Source organism: Raphanus sativus, unplaced genomic scaffold (genome assembly GCF_000801105.2).
Source record: "Raphanus sativus cultivar WK10039 unplaced genomic scaffold, ASM80110v3 Scaffold0684, whole genome shotgun sequence".
Taxonomy (NCBI): Eukaryota; Viridiplantae; Streptophyta; class Magnoliopsida; order Brassicales; family Brassicaceae; genus Raphanus; species Raphanus sativus.
Window position 1 is genome coordinate 1 of NW_026616001.1, and position 19,534 is coordinate 19,534.

A 19,534-nucleotide genomic window follows, 5' to 3' on the forward strand; every position below is an offset into this window, starting at 1 on the left:
TAGTGATCTTATACGCTGCATTTTCGTCTCCATAAGCTTCCAGCAACGCGTCCATCAAAGTCCTTACTTTGATGATGATGCTCTCCCTGGTTCTCTTCGTGTTCCACGAGAATCTTTCGAGCAGTTCATTGAAGCTGTTTGAAAGAACTTCTCTTCCTTTTTAAAAAGTGAGAGAACAAGCTTCTGTAACCATGGGGGCAACATGTTTTTCCAAACAAAATCTTCTTCGACAAAACATCTAACTCAGTAACTAATCCCTTGACTCTCTCCATCACATCTTCCTCGTCTGGACAACACCTCCCCATGATCAACTTGCAGATGCTGTTGTTAGTGAGCTTCAGCGCTTCCTCAAAAATCTCCACGGTCTCCTTCTTCAATGCCTTCTTAAACAAGTTATCGTAAAACTGACCTAGCTCGTCAGCACAGAATTTTTCGTGACCGCTTGAAGAGCCTGAGGTCCTAGTAGGTTGGTGACAAGAAACCTTCTTCCATGAACCTCCAGTAATCTCCATTTGGAGGCAGAGATGAAGCTGAAAGAACCAGCGAAAAGGGAAGCTTCGGTCGGAGGTAATCCGCGAGAGGAGATGTTAACGTCGTGTGCCCTGAAGATCTCATAAGCAGCTGACGCTGAGGAGACGAGGACTATGGGGGAACTAAAGATGTGGAGATAGAGAATAGAACCATACTTGGAGGAGAGTTTCTGTAAAGATCTGTGGACTAGAACAGAGAGAAGAAAGTGAAGATGGCCGATGATGGGTAGAGAAGGAGGACTAGGAGGCAAAGGAAAGTCCTTTGGTTTCCTGAAGAAGAGAGTGTAACAGAGTAGTGAGGATAAGCATAGGAAGATAAAGATGAAGCAGTTCTGAAAGTCAAGGATGATTGTTGTCATCATTTCTCAAGTCGAAAGAATAAAAATGATGTGAAAAGATCAAGAAGAATGGTCTTGCAACAATCTCAAATTAAAGAAAGACACCTTTGTGAAGTGTAAAATCTCAGTATCCAGAATTTTAAGAAAAACTTTCTTATTGACAAACATTGCAGCTTACACCATATTTATTCAACAGAGTTTGATAATAGTCCTAAACATAATTGGAATATATCTTAAAAAGATTTGTACATATATCTAAAAAATTGAAATTAATATATATTTCTAAATACTCTCTCTCCAAATAGGAGTGTGAAAATTTGTAACACCCAACTTGGATAATAACACATCAAACTGTGGTTCAAAAGTGAAAAACAGATGGAAGAAAACCCATACTATAACCATTTGGCAAAAAACTGACATCTAGGTGTCAAACTATAGAAAAAATAAAAAATATTAAAAAAATTCCTTAAACATTTATCATCATTACATTCATCTTAAAAAAAAGAGGACATGGCTTTTGAAAAATGTGACATGACATTAATCTAGTTGTGACATGTATGATTTCTCTTGTATTTTTTGGCAAATATTTTTAAAATATAGTAATCGCTAATAATTCTTATATTATCATTAAAGTAAATTTTCTATATATTTAATTTATTTTTTGGCAATACTTTTGAAATATTCTAATAACAGTTAACTCATATATCTAACCATTAAATAAACCATATATCACATTAGTAAAAATAAACTAAATATAATTACAAAAATAGTTTTTACATCAACTTATATATATCATATTTTGTATTAGTAAGAAAACTAAATATGATCACATATATATATTTTTTACATCAACATATGTATCATATTTTGTATATATATATATATATATATATATATATATATATATATATATTTTTTTTCAAATTGTTTGGAAGTGTACATTGACAAATGCAAAACTAAAGCATAGGAAGATAAAGATGAAGCAGTTCTGAAAGTCAACGATTTTTGTTGTCATCAATGCCCAAAGTCGAAAGAAGAAAGATGATGCAGAGATTTTCAATATTAAGTGGTGAGAAGTAGATTGGGATCAGAGAGCAACAAACATAAAGAAAGACCCCTTTGGGAAGCTGCTGTGAAATAAGGAGAATATGATCACATGTAGATTGGGATCAGAGAGCTCCTCTGCTATTTTAAAATCTTCCCGCGAGAAGTAGATTGGGATCAGAGTTCTAAAAAAATGGATGTTTTAGAAGAAAAAATATTTCAAAAAGACACAGTTCTTTTATTTTCTTAATTATTAATTAGTGGCAAACTTTAAATTTCAAATAACTTAATTGGTGTTTATTAAAATTCTATTGATTAAAATTATAGGAAATAATTAGTTACAAAAAATGATGCATTGATAATCGAAATTTTATATGTTTTTTATATGTGTAAAAATTATAAGACTTGCATCTTATTATAACAGAAGGAGTATGTTGTAAAGAAGCCCAAAATTATTTATGAAAGCCGTTTAAGAAAAAGACTTCCATAACTCCTTTTGGCCTTTCCTTCTTATTTTTTTATTGAACAGATTTTTGTTTCACAAAGCAAAAGGATGGATTGAGAACTAGACCACCTGAGTTGAATGTTTTAATAATCAATTTCAGTAAAAGCTTGCCTGGCTATAGCTGCCGCAAAACGTTCTCCACCTCTCAAGTCTCAAGTATTGGTTGGTATTTATCAGGTTGCTTACTAAATCTCTACTTAAAATTTTCGAAGCACTATTGGTTGCTTTGTCTACCATGGACGCTATAAAGCATAGAGTGGATAAGGAAACAGTAAAGGAGCGTTTAACCTGGTTCGACCAAGAGTTTGAGCATAAAAATATCTAAATAGTAGGTTGGTATTCCATTTGAACCCACACCTATCTGTGAGTGGGTGTTAACTTTAAAATTAGATCACATGTTTTCAATCAAAAAATACGGTCACATCTCGTTTTCTAGTGTATGGTAATGGTAGTGTATGATGATTGCTTTAAAAAAGAATGATTTAGTTACATATGTAACCAAAATATATTTATTTTTCAGTTATTTGTGTAGATCTAGAAAAGAGAGCTTCATGGGTACACAAAAAGGATGGACATGAGTGTTACAAATACATTTTTGGTCAATTGTCTTATAAGACTCTAAAATAGAATTTTCATCAAAATATCACATAAAGAAGAAAATGACTAAAAAATTCAATTATAAGAGATAAAAGATTATTATATCCTTATTTATAGATACTTAAATAAATAATAATAACATAAAATTTATTATATTGAATAATACGTTTATAAATCTAAACTTTCTATTTTTCATAATTTTAAAATTTGAAATCAAAATTTTCTTCTGAAACTATTTTTAAAAATCTTATTTAAAATTGTTAGTATTCATTTATTAATTTTTAAAATTCCTAAACTCCACTTCACCCCGATAAATGTAGATTAGTTAACTATATAATTATAAGTTTCTATTGACCTCTTAAATAAAATATTTTGGTTACTTTGATAATTGTAAAGCTATATTTTCGATTAAAAAATATCACTGATTTATTGTGAAATTACAATTATGAAAAGATTATGCAGACGATTTGACAACGACAATATCTACACCTAACTTTATTATCTGAGTCATCTTATGAAGATCCAGTACTGACTATATTTATTTGCACTATACTGAAGATTCCTTGTAAACATTTCTTCTTTAGTCTGCATAACTCTTTAAAAGAAAAAAAAACTCTCTATGGTGGGAATTTCTCTATATTTTTTGTGCTATAAATAAATAACCATCACTTTGAGAAAGAATTGCAACAATGACCATGGTTGCCTATCAAAACTGCTTCATGTTCATCATCTTCTTCTCATTCCTTTGTTACTACCTCTTTTTCAAGAAACCAAGCGGGTCAAGCCGTGGCTTTGATGATCTGCCTCCGAGCCCTCCTTCTCTCCCAATCATTGGCCATCTTCACCTTCTCCTCTCTACTCCAACCCACAAGTCTCTTCAGAAACTCTCATCCAATTATGGACCTCTCTTCCATCTCCGCATCTTCAACATTCCCATGGTCATCGTCTCTTCTGCCTCCGTGGCTTATGAGATCTTCAAGGCCCATGACGCCGACATCTCCTCTCGTGGCCCTCCTCCCATCGACGACTCTCTTTTTGCAGGATCTTCAAGCTTCATCTCCTCTCCCTATGGAGATCACTGGAAGTTCATGAAAAAAGTTCTCGTCCTAAAGCTGCTCGGAGCACAGGCACTTGAGCGGTCGAGAGACGTTCGTACAGATGAGCTAGAGCGGGTCTACTCAAGGCTGCTTGATAAAGCGAGGAAGGAAGAGAGTGTTGAGATCATTAAAGAAGTGATAAATCTTACTAATAATAGCATATGCAGGATGATCATAGGGAGGAGTTGTTCCGAGGAGAACGGTGAAGCAGAGAGAGTCAGAAGCGTGGCTAGCGAATCTCTTGCCTTGGGGAAGAAGATAGTATTGGGGTCCTTGTTGCGTCCACGGTTTAAGAATCTTGTAATGTTACTGATTAAAAAGGAAATAATGGTTGTTTCCAACAAGTTCGATGAGCTGTTCGAAAGGATTCTTGTGGAACACGAAAAGAAACAGGACGGACATCAAGAAACAGACTTGATGGAAGCGTTGTTGGCTGCTTATGGAGACGATAAGGCAGGGTACAAGATCACTAGGGAACATATCAAGACGTTGTTCGCGGTACATCTTCCTCACACCACATCCATCAAGTGGTTTCATTGAACCGTGGTTGGTTATTAATAAACACGTTTTCGCAACTTTCAGGATCTTTTATTTGCAGGCACGGACGCCTCAGCGCAAGCAGCACAATGGGCAATGGCGGAGATTATTAAAAACCCTAACGTTCTCAAGAGATTGAGAGAAGAAATCGATTGCCTTGTAGGTCAAGGCACAAGGTTGATTCATGAAACTGATCTACCAAATCTTCCTTACCTACAAGCCGTTGTCAAGGAAGTACTAAGACTGCACCCTCCGGGGACTGTCTTTGGAAGGATCTCTCAAAAAGGGTTTAGGATCAGAGAGTTCTACATACCGGAGGAGACATCATTTGCTATTAATGTTTATGCTATAATGAGAGATCCTGATTACTGGGAAGATCCTGATGAGTTTAAGCCCGAGAGGTTTCTTCAAGATTCTTCAAGGACAGTTGAAGAGGAAGAGAGAAGAGAGCAAGCACTCAAGTATATTCCTTTCGGCGGCGGGAGGAGAGGCTGTCCTGGAGCAAACCTAGCTTATGTCTTTCTAGGAACTGCTGTTGGGATGATGGTGCAGGGATTTGACTGGAGAATCAAAGGAGGTGATAAAGTTATCATGGAAGAGACTGTTTTAGGACTGAGCTTGACCATGGCTCATCCTCCTAAGTTCATTCCTGTTGCTCGAACCGCAAGCCCTTTAACTTCGAAATGCTCGTGAGTCTTTGGTTAAGTGGTCCGCAAGCTAGTTCAAGTAATAAGGGAGCTTTGTTTTTTATTATATGTTTCCGTGTGTCCAAGTCTTCCAGGTGAGTTGGTTATCTATGGTTGAGTTTGGTTTATTGTGTGAAACCGTATTGTTTTCGGTTTTAGTCTTGCCATTTTTCTCGGTTTTATGTGGTTTATTTTAGTTTGGTCAATTGTACTGTTCAAAAGTTGTTCTTTTCCGAAAACAATAATTCGAGATGAGATAATCGCATCGGGAAAAAGAAAACCCATCAATTCTCATTTTTTTTAATAGTACAATTCTCGTATTTTTTCCATTGAGGTTCAAACATTTTTTGTCTTTTAGTGGTTAAAAGCTGCATTTAACGAGGTTTGAGTTGAGTTATACTTCCTCGTTACTAAATAAAAAATGTTATTTTGACATCTTTTACAGAGATAAAAAGATTAAACAATTGAATAACATATTTTTGTTTAATAGTATACGATTTCATTTGAAATTTTGTAGCTTCAGCTTTTTTATTTACTAATTTGTATTTCTTGATAATGAATAAAAACAACTGCAGGACCAGTAGCATGTCGTGGAAATCGACAAAGAAAAAGATCGTAGATATCATTTTGTCCTCCCGACAAAAAAAATCATTTTCTCCTTTGTTTGTCTCCCAATGAAATATGTCTCACTTTGTCTTTGGCTTTTACGAATCGTATAAACAAATTATAGCACGTTTATGGTTTGATAATCAATCATCCTCCGCAACCAATAATATTCTTTTATTTCATATTAAATAACTTAAGAAAAATGAAACAAAGTAATAAAAGTTCATCAAATTATAACACATTTTTAAAAATAAAAGTAAATAAATAAATAAAAAATAGTAATAATTGCAAAAAGTTAATATTGCAACGTCATCAACAAAACACTAAACTCTAAACTTTGAATCCAAACATTAAATCATAAACACTAAATTCTATGCTCTTGATAAGTCATAAATTTTAGAGTTCATGATTTATCCAAAGTTTAAGGTTTACTAATGATTATGATTTATGGTTTAGTTTTTATGATTTATATTTATATATATACTTTTTATTTAAAGTTTAATTTTTTATTTCTTCACTTAATATAAGAAAACACTACCTATTATTCATTATTTATATTAAGGCATTCTATAGTGTTCGATATTTGTATATATTTAGCGCAACAGGTTTGGATTATCAAACACATAAAACCTTTTCCAAACTCTTGTTTTCTGGCAATTTCTGAAAAGACTAAAAGAGATTCAAATATTATTCTCTAAAGCATGTTTAATAATCATGCAAAATATATAGATATACAAATTTTCTTAACACATTAAAACTTAAATCTTTATAAATCCTTCCAAATTTCATAATGAATACATCCCCTTTAATATTCACTAGATAGTGACCCGTGCGACCGCACGGATATTAATTTTCAGTTTTAGTTTTTATTTATTTGTACTAAATAATAAATTTGCAATATTTGATCGTTTTATATTGACTAAGCTAAGAGTGGGTATTTAGGTACCCACTCGAATTCAGTTAAAATCTATTCGGGTTTGAGATTTTTGAGTTTAAAAATTCTAGCTCTATTCGGTTATTTATAAATTTTGGTTCTGGTTTGATTCAGATCTTTTCGGGTTTGATGATCCGTTTAAACTATTTTAAAAAATTTTAAATTTATATATCTTTAAATTTCCCTAAATCTAATAATAAAAATAATATAATATGTAAATTTGAGTAATGTAAGCCAAAATACCTATATTAAAAATTAAAAATTAAAAATAGGTTTAGCTTGAATATTTGGATGGAGAATAAATATATATTTAAGTATTTTTGGTGTTTTGATTATTGTTTATCTACTTTAGATGTTTACTTTTGACTATTGTTTATATTTCAAATATTTTAACCAACTTTAAAATAGCTTATATCTTGGATATTAACTCTAAAAATAGCTAACATATTGAAGTATATAAATATGATTTAAATACATTCGAATATCCGAAATATTTTGTTCGAATAAGGTTTGGTTATGGTTCTCTAGATACCAAAATGGTAAATCCGTTTGGATATTATCTAGTTTTGGTTCAAATTTGGTAATACTTTTTCGTTCAGATTTGTTAAATGAAGAGTTGATATTATAATTTCCATGAATTGTTTGTCCAATATTTTTTTTTAATTTGACATTGATTTAATGGAGAAGTTAATGAAGTGTATTTAATTCAAATTTAATTTTGGAAAACACATTAATCTAACTGGAAAAGACAAAGCATTAAAATAGGAAATATTATTTAATTATGTATTTAATTTAAATTTAATTTTGGAAAACACATTAATCTAAGTAGAAAAGACAAAACATTAAAATAGAAAACATTATTTAATGTCAGTGACATGGTAGTGTAAATAACACTGAAAACTAAGGGATATTCTATATGTGTACTTCTGTTTTAATAATATAGATATATATATATATATATATTTAAATTAAAATGTATTACATAATTATTAATAAAACATTTTAAAACATAACAATTTTATTTATTACGTTGAATAATTATATTTTGTGATTTTGATCGTCTATTATATCACAGTGTATCATATAAACAAATCCAATATTTATAACTTATTATATTTATATTATGAAACCATTATACTAATAATATATGAATAAATTATTTTATATTTTATTTATATATTATATAAATTGATTATGATGTGTGATTTTTATTTTATTATTTATACCAATAAATATTAAAAATATTTAACATGTTAAAACGAAGTATATTGGGAAATCTATTTTCGTAAATATTTGATTAAGAAAATCTATTATTTAAATTAAGAAAATACATTAAATGCTTAAATCTATTATTTAAATTAAGAAAAGATAAGCATACTTAAATATAGGTTCAATAAAGACAAGTATACTTAAATATACGAAAAGACAAGCATACTTAAATATAGGTTTAATAAAGACAACTATAATTAAAGAAAATGCATTTTTTTTATCATAAAGAAAATGCATTTACAAATCAGAAAAGACAACTATAATTAAGGAAAATTAATTTATTACTTCAGTGGCATTCTAATGTAAATAACTTCAAAAATTTAGGGGTATTTTCAAAATGTACTTCTATTTTAATAATGTAGATTTAACTGGTCTCCTCATTGGATTTTAATCAGATAGTGAATCAACACTATAATTAGTTTATGATCCTGATGATATTTCCAAACTCAAAGTTGACTTTTAGCGACATTCATGAGATGTCGGCCAAGGCCCAAAGTATGTAAGTTACTTGGACAACAGGCAAGTTTAACTGGTTACATCAAGAGTAGGACACATAAACAGCAGACTTCCAAAAACAGATTTTCAGAAGCTAAAAATAAAGAATGACATAGCATGTTAATGGGCTCAAAATCCAATCATGATCATCGATTAAAGAGTGGGACTATCTTGATCCCACACTTATTGCAAAACTAAAAACCCATTTTGTGTTTTATTATTAAACATTTTTAAAATATTATCCTAATACATGTGTATTTTTCAATGTAACATTGATAGCAGCCTAGAGAGCATGACCGATTCTTCTCGATCTTGAAAAACTCCGCACCTTCTTTCTTCTTTCCACTTGACCAATGGTGGCAACAATCATCGTTGACTTTCAGAACTGCTTCATCTTTATCCTCTTATGCTTCTTCTCACTACTCTGTTACACTCTCTTCTTCAGGAAACCAAGGGACTTTTCTTTGCCTCCAAGTCCTCCTTCAATACCCATCATCGGCCATCTTCACCTTCTTCTCTCTGTTCTAATCCACAGATCTTTACAAAAACTCTCCTCCAAGTATGGATCTATTCTCCATCTCCGCATATTCAGTTTCCCCATAGTCCTCCTCTCCTCAGCCTCAGTTGCTTACGAGATCTTCAGGGCACACGACGTTAACATCTCCTCTCGTGGTCTCCCTCCGACCGACGACTCCCTACTCGTTGGATCTTTCAGCTTCATCTCTGCTCCCTATGGAGATTACTGGAAGTTCATGAAGAAGGTTCTTGTCACCAACCTGCTAGGACCTCAGGCTCTTGAGCGGTCACGAAGAGTCCGTGTTGACGAGCTAGATAGGTTTTACAAAAACTTATTCGATAAGGCGGTGAAGAAAGAGAGCGTGGAGATCTGTGAGGAAGCGTTGAAGCTCACTAACAACAGCGTCTGCAAGTTGATAATGGGGAGGTGTTGTCCAGAGGAGGGAGGTGTGCTGGAGAGGGTCAAGGGATTAGCTACTGAGTTAGATATTACGACGAAGAAGATTTTGTTGGCAAACATGTTGCCCCCATGGTTAAAGAAGCTTGTTCTCTCACTGTTTAAAAAGGAAGTGGAGGTTCTTTCAAACAGCTTCAATGAGCTGCTCGAAAAGATTCTTGTGGAACACGAAGAGAAGCAGGGAGAGGGTAAGGACTTGATGGACGTGTTGTTGGCAGCTTATAGAGACGAAAATGCAGAGTATAAGATTACTAGGAACCATATCAAGTCCTTTTATGTGGTAAATATTACTTCCATTGAGGTGGTTTTATTAGAGAAATAAAACTGATATGCTTAAGAAAATGTTTTTGCAACTGCATGCAGGATCTTTTATTTGCAGGCAGTACCACCTCAGTGCAAACAATACAATGGACAATGGCAGAGATCATCAACAGCCCCAAGACTCTTGAGAGACTGAGAGGGGAAATCGATTCCGTGGTGGGGACGACAAGGTTGATCCAAGAAACAGATTTACCAAACCTCCCTTATTTACAAGCAGTGGTCAAGGAAGGGCTAAGACTGCACCCGGCGGGACGTATCTTCGAGAGATTCTCCCAAGAAGGGTGTAAGGTAGGAGGGTACTATGTACCGGAGAAAACAACTCTAATGATCAATGATTATGCTGTGATGAGAGATCCAGATTACTGGGTAGATCCTGATGAGTTTAAGCCAGAGAGGTTTCTAGAAGAGGAGGAGAGAAAAGAGCAAGTACTTAAGTACATTCCTTTTGGAAGCGGAAGAAGAGGTTGTCCTGGAGAGAATCTAGCTTATATCTTTATAGGAACTGCGATAGGAGTGATGGTGCAGGGATTTGAATGGAGATTTAAAGAAGAGAAAGTTAACATGGAAGAGGCTGTTGTAGGACTGACCTTGACTATGGCTCATCCTCTCAAGCTCACTCCTATTGCTCGAACCGTCAACCCTCTAACTCTGAATCTAAAGAGTTGTGGTTTATGACTTTTCAGCAACACTGAAAACACAAGCCTGTCGTGGACCTTCCATCTTTTTAATTATTTCACGTAGTTATAAGAAGAAAACATTGTGTAATTAGTTAGTGAGTAAATCATGACTGATCAGTGATCACTGATGATTCAAAATTTCAAATGCAGAAAAAATCTTATTCGCAAGAAAATCGAACATATTTTCTAACAAAAATACTTCCGACATGCCCCAGAAAGTGGAATGTCTGAGAGAATAGTGCTTTGTCCAAGCAACCCAAAGAGACTCCGAATCAGTTTGAGAATGAAGACCTTTGACCATCCTCTAGTTTCCTTATGCCCAAACCACCTTCTCGCTTAGGCAGGCAGATATCCTTCCATGCCGACTTAGCTTTTGATGGAGAGTTAGGACACCCACACGAGAGAAATGAAGAACACATAGACTCAATGACGTCAAAGCACCAGAAACTTTTGATACTGACTTATCACTGATTGAGTGAGTTGCAATCTGCCCGTATAAGAAAGAGATTTACTTGTGCAGGAGAGGAACCAAGTGTGAATCCTATCAATGTGAGAGGCTAATAGTCTGCTCTGGTCAGACTTTTAGTGGTTAGTCGGGAGGCAACCAAGTTCAGTCGCTGTCTTATGGAGATCAAAAGTGTTCGCCCTGCTATAAATATTGAAGATTTTTTCATGTTAACTGCTAAACCAAAAGCCATTTCAAACTCCTACAGAACCATCGCATTACCACAGCATTAAAAACAAGTAGATCATCTCCAGAGTTGAGATGGGTGATTTTAACATCTAGTCTACTCTATTGTTTGGTCTTGATCGCAAGTGAGACTAAGGATTCTAAAACGAAATATTTTGGGTCTTGACTATTACCTTATTTACATCTACATTTTGGGTCTTGACTATTACCTTATTTACATCTACATTTATGTCTATAACTACTTTTATTTTCATTTTTGGCTAATATTATGTTGGTGTAAATGTTTTGAAACATAAACAATTAGACATAATTCATGGATGTAATTATTTTTTCTCATTCACAATATTATATCTGCTAAACGACATTACTTATGCAAAAATATATTTATATATATATGCATCATTAAAATGCTCTTCCTGAGATTTTACATTTTTAACTTAACACTCAAATAAGGTTGATTAAGATCTTATTGGTAGAATTCTTCGGATTTCTTTGGTCCTAGCACTGGAAACATATGGCTATTATGTTAGTAAGCACCGATATATAAAACCGAGTTGTATACAAATTCTAATAATACTAAACATATAAATTCCACATTAAAAATTATTACAAATAAATATTAAAACATAACTTATTCAGTTGTCATGTTCAAAATATTAATAACAAAGATCCTTTGCATAAACGTACGAATATCTTAAACAATAAGTCAATGAAAATAATAAAGTATTTAGGCACATTTATGTTTGTTTATATATTTTTTTTCAAGAAAGAGCATCAAATATTCGATTCTCATCAAACAAATAAGTGAGGCGATTAACCTTGTTTGAATATGTTTTCAAACTAAAAGAAGTCTTAAAGCCCAAGTAACAGTTTATGTTCTAGAAGGTTAAGAAAGCACTGGGTCTGATGATTTATCAAGTGATACAATAATTAACTTAATTATCTTCTCCTTGCTTTTTTATTAATAAGCTATGTCGCACGCGGGAAAGTTTAAAATAGTAGAGGAGCTCTCTGATCCCAATATAGATCAGGTGATCATATTTTCCTCATTTCACAAAGGGGCCTTGCTTTGATTTGAGATTGTTGCAAGACAGATTCTTCTTGATCTTGAAACTCTCTGCATCATCTTTCTTCTTTCGACTCAAGCAATGATGGCAACAATCATCTTTGACTTACATGACTGCCTGATCTTTATCTTACTTTGCTTCTTATCACTTCTCTGTTACACTCTCTTCTTCAGGAAAACAAAGGTTCCTTTGCCTCCGTGTCCTCCTTCTCTACCCATCATTGGTCATCTTCACTTTCTTCTCTCTGTTCTAGTCCATAGATCTTTACAGAAACTCTCCTCCAAGTATGGTTCTATTCTCTATCTCCACATCTTCAGTTCCCCCATAGTCCTCGTCTCCTCAGCGTCAGCTGCTTATGAGATATTCAGGGCACACGACGTTAACATCTCCTCTCGCGGATTCCCTCCGACCGAAGCTTCCCTTATCGCTGGTTCTTTCAGCTTCATCTCTGCTCCCTATGGAGAATACATGAAGTTCATGAAGAAGGTTCTTGTCACCAACCTGCTAGGACCTCAGGCTCTCAAGCGGTCACGAGGAGTCCGTGCTGACGAGCTAGATCGGTTTTACAATAACTTGTTCGAGAAGGCAGTGAAGAAAGAGACCGTGGAGATCTTCGAGGAGGCTTTGAAGCTCACTAACGATAGCATCTGCAAGTTGATCATGGGGAGGTGTTGTCCAGAGGAGGAAGATGTGGTGGAGAGAGTCAAGGAATTAGCTATTGAGTTAGATGTTTTGTCGAAGAAGATTTTGTTGGCTAACCTATTGCCCCCATGGTTAAAGAAGGTTGTTCTCTCACTGTTTGAAAAGGAAGTGAAGGTTCTTTCAAACAGCTTCAGTGAGCTGCTCGAAAAGATTCTTGTGGAACACGAAGAGAAGCAGGGAGAGGGTAAGGACTTGATGGACGTGTTGTTGGCAGCTTATGGAGACGAAAATGCTGAGTATAAGATCACTAAGAACCATATCAAGTCGTTTTGTGTGGTAAATATTACTTCCATTGAAGTGGTCATTGAGAAATAAAACTAATATGCTTGCAACTGCAGGATCTTTTATTTGCAGGCATTACCAACTCGGCGCTACCAATACAGTGGACAATGGCAGAGATCATCAACAGCCCCAAGACTCTTGAGAGACTGAGAGGGGAACTCGATTCCGTGGTGGGGACGAAAAGGTTGATTCAAGAAACAGATTTACCAAACCTCCCTTATTTGCAAGCAGTGGTCAAGGAAGGGCTAAGACTGCACCCGCCGGAGCCTATCTTCGAGAGATTCTCCCAAGACGGGTGTAAGGTAGGAGGTTTCTATGTACCAGAGAAAACAACTCTAATGGTTAATGCTTATGCTGTGATGAGAGATCCAGAATACTGGATAGACCCTGATGAGTTTAAGCCAGAGAGGTTTCTAGAAGATGAGGAGAGAAAAGAGCAAACACTTAAGTACATTCCTTTTGGAAGCGGAAGAAGAAGCTGTCCTGGAGAGAATCTTGCTCATATCTTTGTAGGAACTGCAATTGGAGTGATGGTGCAGGGATTTGAATGGAAGTTCAAAGAAGAGAAGGTTAACATGGAAGAGGCTCTTGCAGGACTGAGCTTGACTATGGCTCATCCTCTTAAGTGCACTCCTTTTGCTCGAACTCTAAACACTCTAACGAGTCGCGGTAGCTTCTAGCTCCCAACACCTACTTCTCCCATTCTCCACTAAGTTATTTAATTACTTATCGGATGGATGTATCCAAAAGAAGATTTGATTTGATCATAATATTATTGTAAGAAAGATAACAAATTTAAAATGGAGAAAATAAATAAAATAAATAACCAATTTAAAGTTATACAAAGAAGACCAGTTTCGCACGCCAGAAACACAATATTCAAATCTAAAGCAGCAAATAATAAACTCCAATGGGAAACCAAGATACTAATAATCAAAAATGCCTCGTGGAACAAGACATTCGCTATTTCATTATTAACAGCAAGCAAAAAAAATAAACAGGAAGCTAATGTGTGTATACCAATCAGATCCGAGAAAGGTCTTCAAGCTATGCACGTTGGTATGTTTCTTCTACATACCTTCTTCTTCAATCTCCAAGTTCCTCTGGTGCAGTGGCCGTAATGCAGATTCTGGCAATGTATTATTCTTTAGATTCTGTTTGATTGTTGCCATTTCTAACTTGTGTCTCCTCTTCAGCTTTTCCATTTTCTTCTTTAGCTTCTCGTTTTCTTCTTCCACTTCATTAAAATTTTCCTGCAACCAAAAAACAGTGTCACTCTTACACACAAATGGTTCATCGGTCCAAACATGAAAATCTTGTTTGTTTACCTCAGCAACTGATGCTGATTGTTCGGCTTCTCTGAGTCTAACAAGAACTTCTCCAGCAGTATGAACAGCTTCAGCAGTGTCCCTTAGTTGAATCTTGAGGCTTACGTTCTCCTTCTTCAACAAATCTCTTTCCCTTTCTTTTTCTACTCGGAGTGCAGAGAGCTCAGTAGCAAGTGATTTAGCGAAACGGGAACCACAACCTTTCTTTCCAGCCTTTGCCACTGCCTTCTTCAACTCTGTTATCCATTCCCCCGTTGCTTTATACCTTGAGCCTAGGTCGTTGTACTTCTCTTGTAACTCTGTGTAGTGCTCAACAAACCTGGCATGACCAAGAACAGCTCTTTGAAGTGCATCCTCTAACTCCTCAGTAGATAGTTTCTCTTGTTTAAGCTGTGTTTCAGCTTTCTCTGCGCGTGAACGTTGTGTTTCAATCTCGACTCTGAGTTCGTCGGTCAGTGATATCCACTCGCTCTCCATTTCTGTGCACTTGAGTCGTTCTTCCTCGATATCTTTTTCAGCGTTCTTGTTGCGTAGTTGAAACGAACGGGCCAACAAAGATGATCTCAGTTCGTTGGTGGACATGGTTACAGGTTTCTGCAATTTGCTTTTCAGATCTTCAATTTCTTTAAGTAATGCCTCCTTCTCGCCAGTATCAATGTTTGTCTTTTTGGAGTCTTCATTTGGGATTTGTTTTGCTTGGTCAAGCTCAACAACATCGTTACAGCTGAGAAGCTGCAAAACCATAAAATGAAAAACATGTTTACAATCGCTCATCATTTGTTTTCACTATAGAAAACCACAAAGTAAAGAACAACAACAAACCTGATTTTCGTTTGCTGAAGAAAACTGTTCTGTTTCATTCACAGTTTGATGTTTCTGTTGCTCAACCTGGAGAAGATATAACAGTAACCATACTTGTTTAACCATAGGTGCGGATCCAATTTTGAATAGACATAAAGACACAGAAAATTGGTTTACCAGGCGCGTTAGCTGCTCAATTTTGGCTGCTTGCTCTGTGCACAAATTTTGAAGCTCTTGCTGCTTCTCAGAAAGCCCTTCCATCTGATGATATCCATCCTGATCATAAGGAATCCAACAATGTTAGCTTTATTTTAATTGACATCCATATACATACTTTATTTCACATGGTTTACTTACTCCCTCAACAACCTCTAATAATCTATCAGATTTCTGTCTACAGGAAGGACAGAGTGGTGAAGGCGGTAGTTGTTCATCCTGCAGTATCTCCGTGGAAGGTTGCGTGGTCAAGTTATCAGAAGACAAGGAAACTGAGCATCGGTTTGATGCAGGGTTCAGCGGGTTTTCAATAATTTCCAAGCCTCTCCGCAGACTTGCAGCTAGAGATTCTGTAGAACCTGTGAATATCTTGCTTCCACGTAAAGACGCCCTGATATGCTGGCTCTCTGCAAGACACGAGGACTTTATGCTCTGCGCCAGGCTATTCTGATTCCTGAAACATGAGGAAGAAAGAGCTATGCTCTTCCTCAGAGAGTTTCTGATTTTAGGAGACTCTGACTGGATTGGTTCTTGCAAGACTAAGGATTGACGGCAAGGATTTATTGACATGTTGTTTGCAGATGCAAATTCCGTAATCCTGGATTTCTCAGTTGATTTGGTTAATGTTGCAGCACTGTCGCCGTCAAGTTCTTTGAAAGATTCATCCATATCTTTCTCTTCAGCTTCTACTTCTTCTGAAAAGATCTCATCATCATCCATTAGCTCTGATTCACCGAATGCTGTAACAAAGGAAGAGCTGACTGACTCTCTGTAGACAGGGAGCTTCTTTTGTTTCTCACTGAATGAACCGCGGAAGGACTTGATTTGCTGATGCAATTCCTTTACATCATGCTCATCAACCGTTATCTCTTCCTCGTCAATATCAATTTTTGGCAGCATTAGAGACCGGTTAAGACTAACTCTTAGTTGATTCAAATTTTCACGTGCACTCTTTGCTCCGAAATGATTATCTTTACTCCCAACAGAGTGACAATCCGCTTTGGCTCTTGTAAGTTCTTCCTGTAAAGCAAATGAATCTTTAAATGACAACCAACTTCAACAAAGGGAAAAGAAAAGGTTGGTGGAAGAGGAGATTAAAACCTTTAGAAGACGAATCTGGTCACTCAAATCATTGACATCCTCTTCTGAGATCTCATTTATCAGTGGTTTGTTTCCCATGGATTTAGCTCGTTCACCAAATCGAAGGGTGCTCATTGTTCTTTTTGTGTTTCTGCGTTACACAAGCAAACTCTATTAGAACAGATAGTGGGCATTCTGAAATTTAAAAGCGCCTTTGTACATTCAGATCATTATATTGACTGAATACTTGGTACCATCAGGCAGCTATGCATATATTTAACTAATATAAGTGATGCTAAGGTGAAGAAAATACTTGTCGCTTGGAAAAATGTTGCACAGGATAGTGAGTTTTGAATTGCCACCAAGAGATTCTTGCAATAAATGCGTCAAGCATGAGGTTTTATGAAGACTGCGGTCAGATATTCCAGGGTGGATGTTTTTCGCAAGGGCATCCACAACATGTCTGCACCAATAGTAAGAGTGACACGCGTTAGCAGATCAGTAATTTATTGAGATTTATGAAAGTTTTCATGAAGTTGTACCCGAGCTCGGATAGGGACTTCTTTAAGAATTTCTCTTCCTCCACAGAGTGTTTCGTAGCATCACGTACGTTTGTTCCCACTCCAGCAAGATCAACAAGGTTGATCCTGCTTGTTCTGGTGGTATTGAAACACCTTGTTGAAGCTCCCTGTGCGCAGATAATATTTGGTCAGTTATTAATAAGATTTGAACGCGCAAGAAAACTGAAAAAACTAATTATACCTTGCTCCAGGACTCGATAATGAAAGAGAGTATAACATGTGATCTAGAACTTTGAAAACTCGTGCTAGTCGCTCCAACTTTTCTGCTTGACAGGCCCTGATAAGCAGAGCAGAGACCACACCAAAACATGAGATGTGGACTTGGAACCAGGTAAGAAATGAACAAAGCTGAATGTGCAGTGTTAATAAATTAGAACACTTAAATAGTACCTTCATTAGTATTTGAGCAACATCCTCGTAGCTATCTACATATTCCGCAGTCAAGTTTTCGACATAAGTACCATTCTTTGCATCATCCTTTATCTGCCATATGACAACAATTTACACTCAACAAAGATTTACATATGGAAACAAAAGAGTAGGTTAGTTAGTGAAGTTTAAAACCTTAAGATTTCTCTGGGTTTGATCGATCAAATCACTGATTTGTCCATTGTATATCTGCAGAAAAATATTTAAGTATTAAGTAACATAACTTAGCAAATTCTAGAAGCAGGTTTCGTAAAAAAAAAAAAAATCCATATGTGTGTTGGAAAAGACAAACCTCAAGAAAGGAACAACGACACTGATAGTTTATATCGGACTTCATCTTCTCCTGCATAATGGTAAAAGCATGAAGCTTAAGTCTTTGATGGAAACATCTATCATCAATTCTCATCACCTAAAAAGAAAAAGCAAGAAGCTCAACTCACTCTCTCGATCTCAGAAAAGAGCATCTGAAAGATACGAGGCGCGAGTCCTTGCTCGCCTTTAGGAGAAGGATCTTCGAGCATCGAACCTGCTGGACCCCACATTGTGTATGTCTTCCCGCTTCCGTTCTTAGGGATCACAAAATCAAAAAAAAAAAAAAAAAAACATATGTTGATTGAAAAAAATCAAAAAAAAAAGGATTATATTCAAACAAACATATGTTGATTTGATTATTAGCTCCAACAAATAAATTAAAAAAGAGAGGGTACCTGTCCATAAGAAAGGACACAAGTGTTGTAACCTGATAAAGCATCACGAACCAAAGGAACACCTATTTGCTGAAACACATCATCCTGCCATGCCACCCAACAAGTAGAAAAAAAACAACTGAGGCGAAAAACTCCTTTTTCTTTCTATTTATAGAAAGATTTATCCAAAATAGAAACCTGATAATGAAGGGAGTCGAGAACAGAATCGAAAGTGAAGTGGCGATCCCTAACGGAATAAGAATCATCGGAAAGCTTTTTAACAGTCCAGCAATACTCTTTCGTTGGTCTTATCCTCACCACAACCTTCACATGTTGATTCGAGCCTTCCTCCTCCTCTGCTTCGTTCCTCCGAGATTTCAATGCCGTTCTCTGATATAATATTCCAACAAAAAGGAATAAAATCCCAGAAATTAAAAATCAAACGAGAGAGAGAGAGTAGGATCTTCATTCACTTACACGAATCGCTGAGACTTGGCCTCGGCGGTCGATTTGATTCCTGGGAGCTGGTGATTTGGAAATTGATTTGCTTCGGGTGGGGGTATGGATGTTCGGTTGTGCGTTTTCGATGTCGGATCTAGAGTTCAAGTGAGCGGATACGGATTTGGGAAGGAAACTCCATCTTGAATCCGCCATGGCTGCCCAAGAGACGATACAGGATCGAGAGAGACGAGAGAGAGAGCGAAGAGAGATTCAAATTTGAAGTGAGTGAGTGAGTGGGAGAGTAATAATGATAATATTTTTGTTTTCCTGCTTTTTTTTTAGATGACGAAACTGATTTTTCGATCCGGATCTACTTACTCGACCGTTATAGGATTCTTTTCCTCTTTTCTTTTTTTTTTTGAATTAAAGATCCCTTCTTACTTTTATTTTTGTATTCATTGCTATGTGGAGTCTACTGGATTTAAAAACCTCCCACGTATTAATAAGATAAGGGGTCATTTACCTATTTTTAAAAATGTTAAAATGATAAATTAAAATAAGTTAACGTTCTAAATTTTTTAAAATAAAACTAGGCTGTTTTTAATATATTTGATATTTGTA

General features: G+C 35.6%; 3 protein-coding genes and 2 pseudogenes across 5 annotated transcripts; 3 read left to right on the forward strand and 2 right to left on the reverse strand.

Annotated features, from left to right (window-relative positions):
• Positions 1-4: 4 nt before the first annotated feature.
• On the reverse strand, positions 5-889 carry LOC130502727 (cytochrome P450 705A5-like; annotated as a pseudogene).
• Positions 890-3,653: 2,764 nt separating this feature from the next.
• Positions 3,654-5,632, forward strand: LOC108857133 (cytochrome P450 705A22). The gene is made up of 2 exons (XM_018631069.2): positions 3,654-4,609; positions 4,694-5,632. The coding sequence occupies exons 1-2, from the start codon at positions 3,704-3,706 to the stop codon at positions 5,339-5,341; spliced, it is 1,554 nt and encodes a 517-aa protein (XP_018486571.1). The 5' UTR covers positions 3,654-3,703; the 3' UTR covers positions 5,342-5,632.
• Positions 5,633-8,904: 3,272 nt separating this feature from the next.
• LOC108856840 (cytochrome P450 705A22) lies at positions 8,905-10,875 on the forward strand. The gene is made up of 2 exons (XM_018630732.2): positions 8,905-9,891; positions 9,975-10,875. The coding sequence occupies exons 1-2, from the start codon at positions 8,992-8,994 to the stop codon at positions 10,605-10,607; spliced, it is 1,533 nt and encodes a 510-aa protein (XP_018486234.1). The 5' UTR covers positions 8,905-8,991; the 3' UTR covers positions 10,608-10,875.
• Positions 10,876-12,448: 1,573 nt separating this feature from the next.
• On the forward strand, positions 12,449-14,031 carry LOC130502726 (cytochrome P450 705A5-like; annotated as a pseudogene).
• A 121-nt stretch (positions 14,032-14,152) lies between these two features.
• LOC130502728 (kinesin-like protein KIN-12F) lies at positions 14,153-19,281 on the reverse strand. Of its 3 annotated transcripts, none has more exons than XM_056997529.1 (16): positions 18,950-19,279; positions 18,671-18,862; positions 18,494-18,577; positions 18,227-18,352; positions 18,079-18,129; positions 17,922-17,975; positions 17,748-17,840; positions 17,539-17,634; positions 17,319-17,464; positions 17,090-17,239; positions 16,798-16,927; positions 15,850-16,716; positions 15,658-15,756; positions 15,502-15,567; positions 14,680-15,411; positions 14,153-14,604 (listed from the first exon to the last, which is right to left on the reverse strand). In XM_056997529.1, the coding sequence occupies exons 1-16, from the start codon at positions 19,124-19,126 to the stop codon at positions 14,422-14,424; spliced, it is 3,246 nt and encodes a 1,081-aa protein (XP_056853509.1). In that variant the 5' UTR covers positions 19,127-19,279; the 3' UTR covers positions 14,153-14,421. The 3 variants fall into 3 exon arrangements, with proteins under 3 accessions (XP_056853509.1, XP_056853508.1, XP_056853507.1); XM_056997528.1 differs by having other exon boundaries at positions 15,838-16,716; positions 18,950-19,278; XM_056997527.1 differs by having other exon boundaries at positions 15,502-15,756; positions 15,838-16,716; positions 18,950-19,281.
• Between the last annotated feature and the right edge of the window lie 253 nt (positions 19,282-19,534).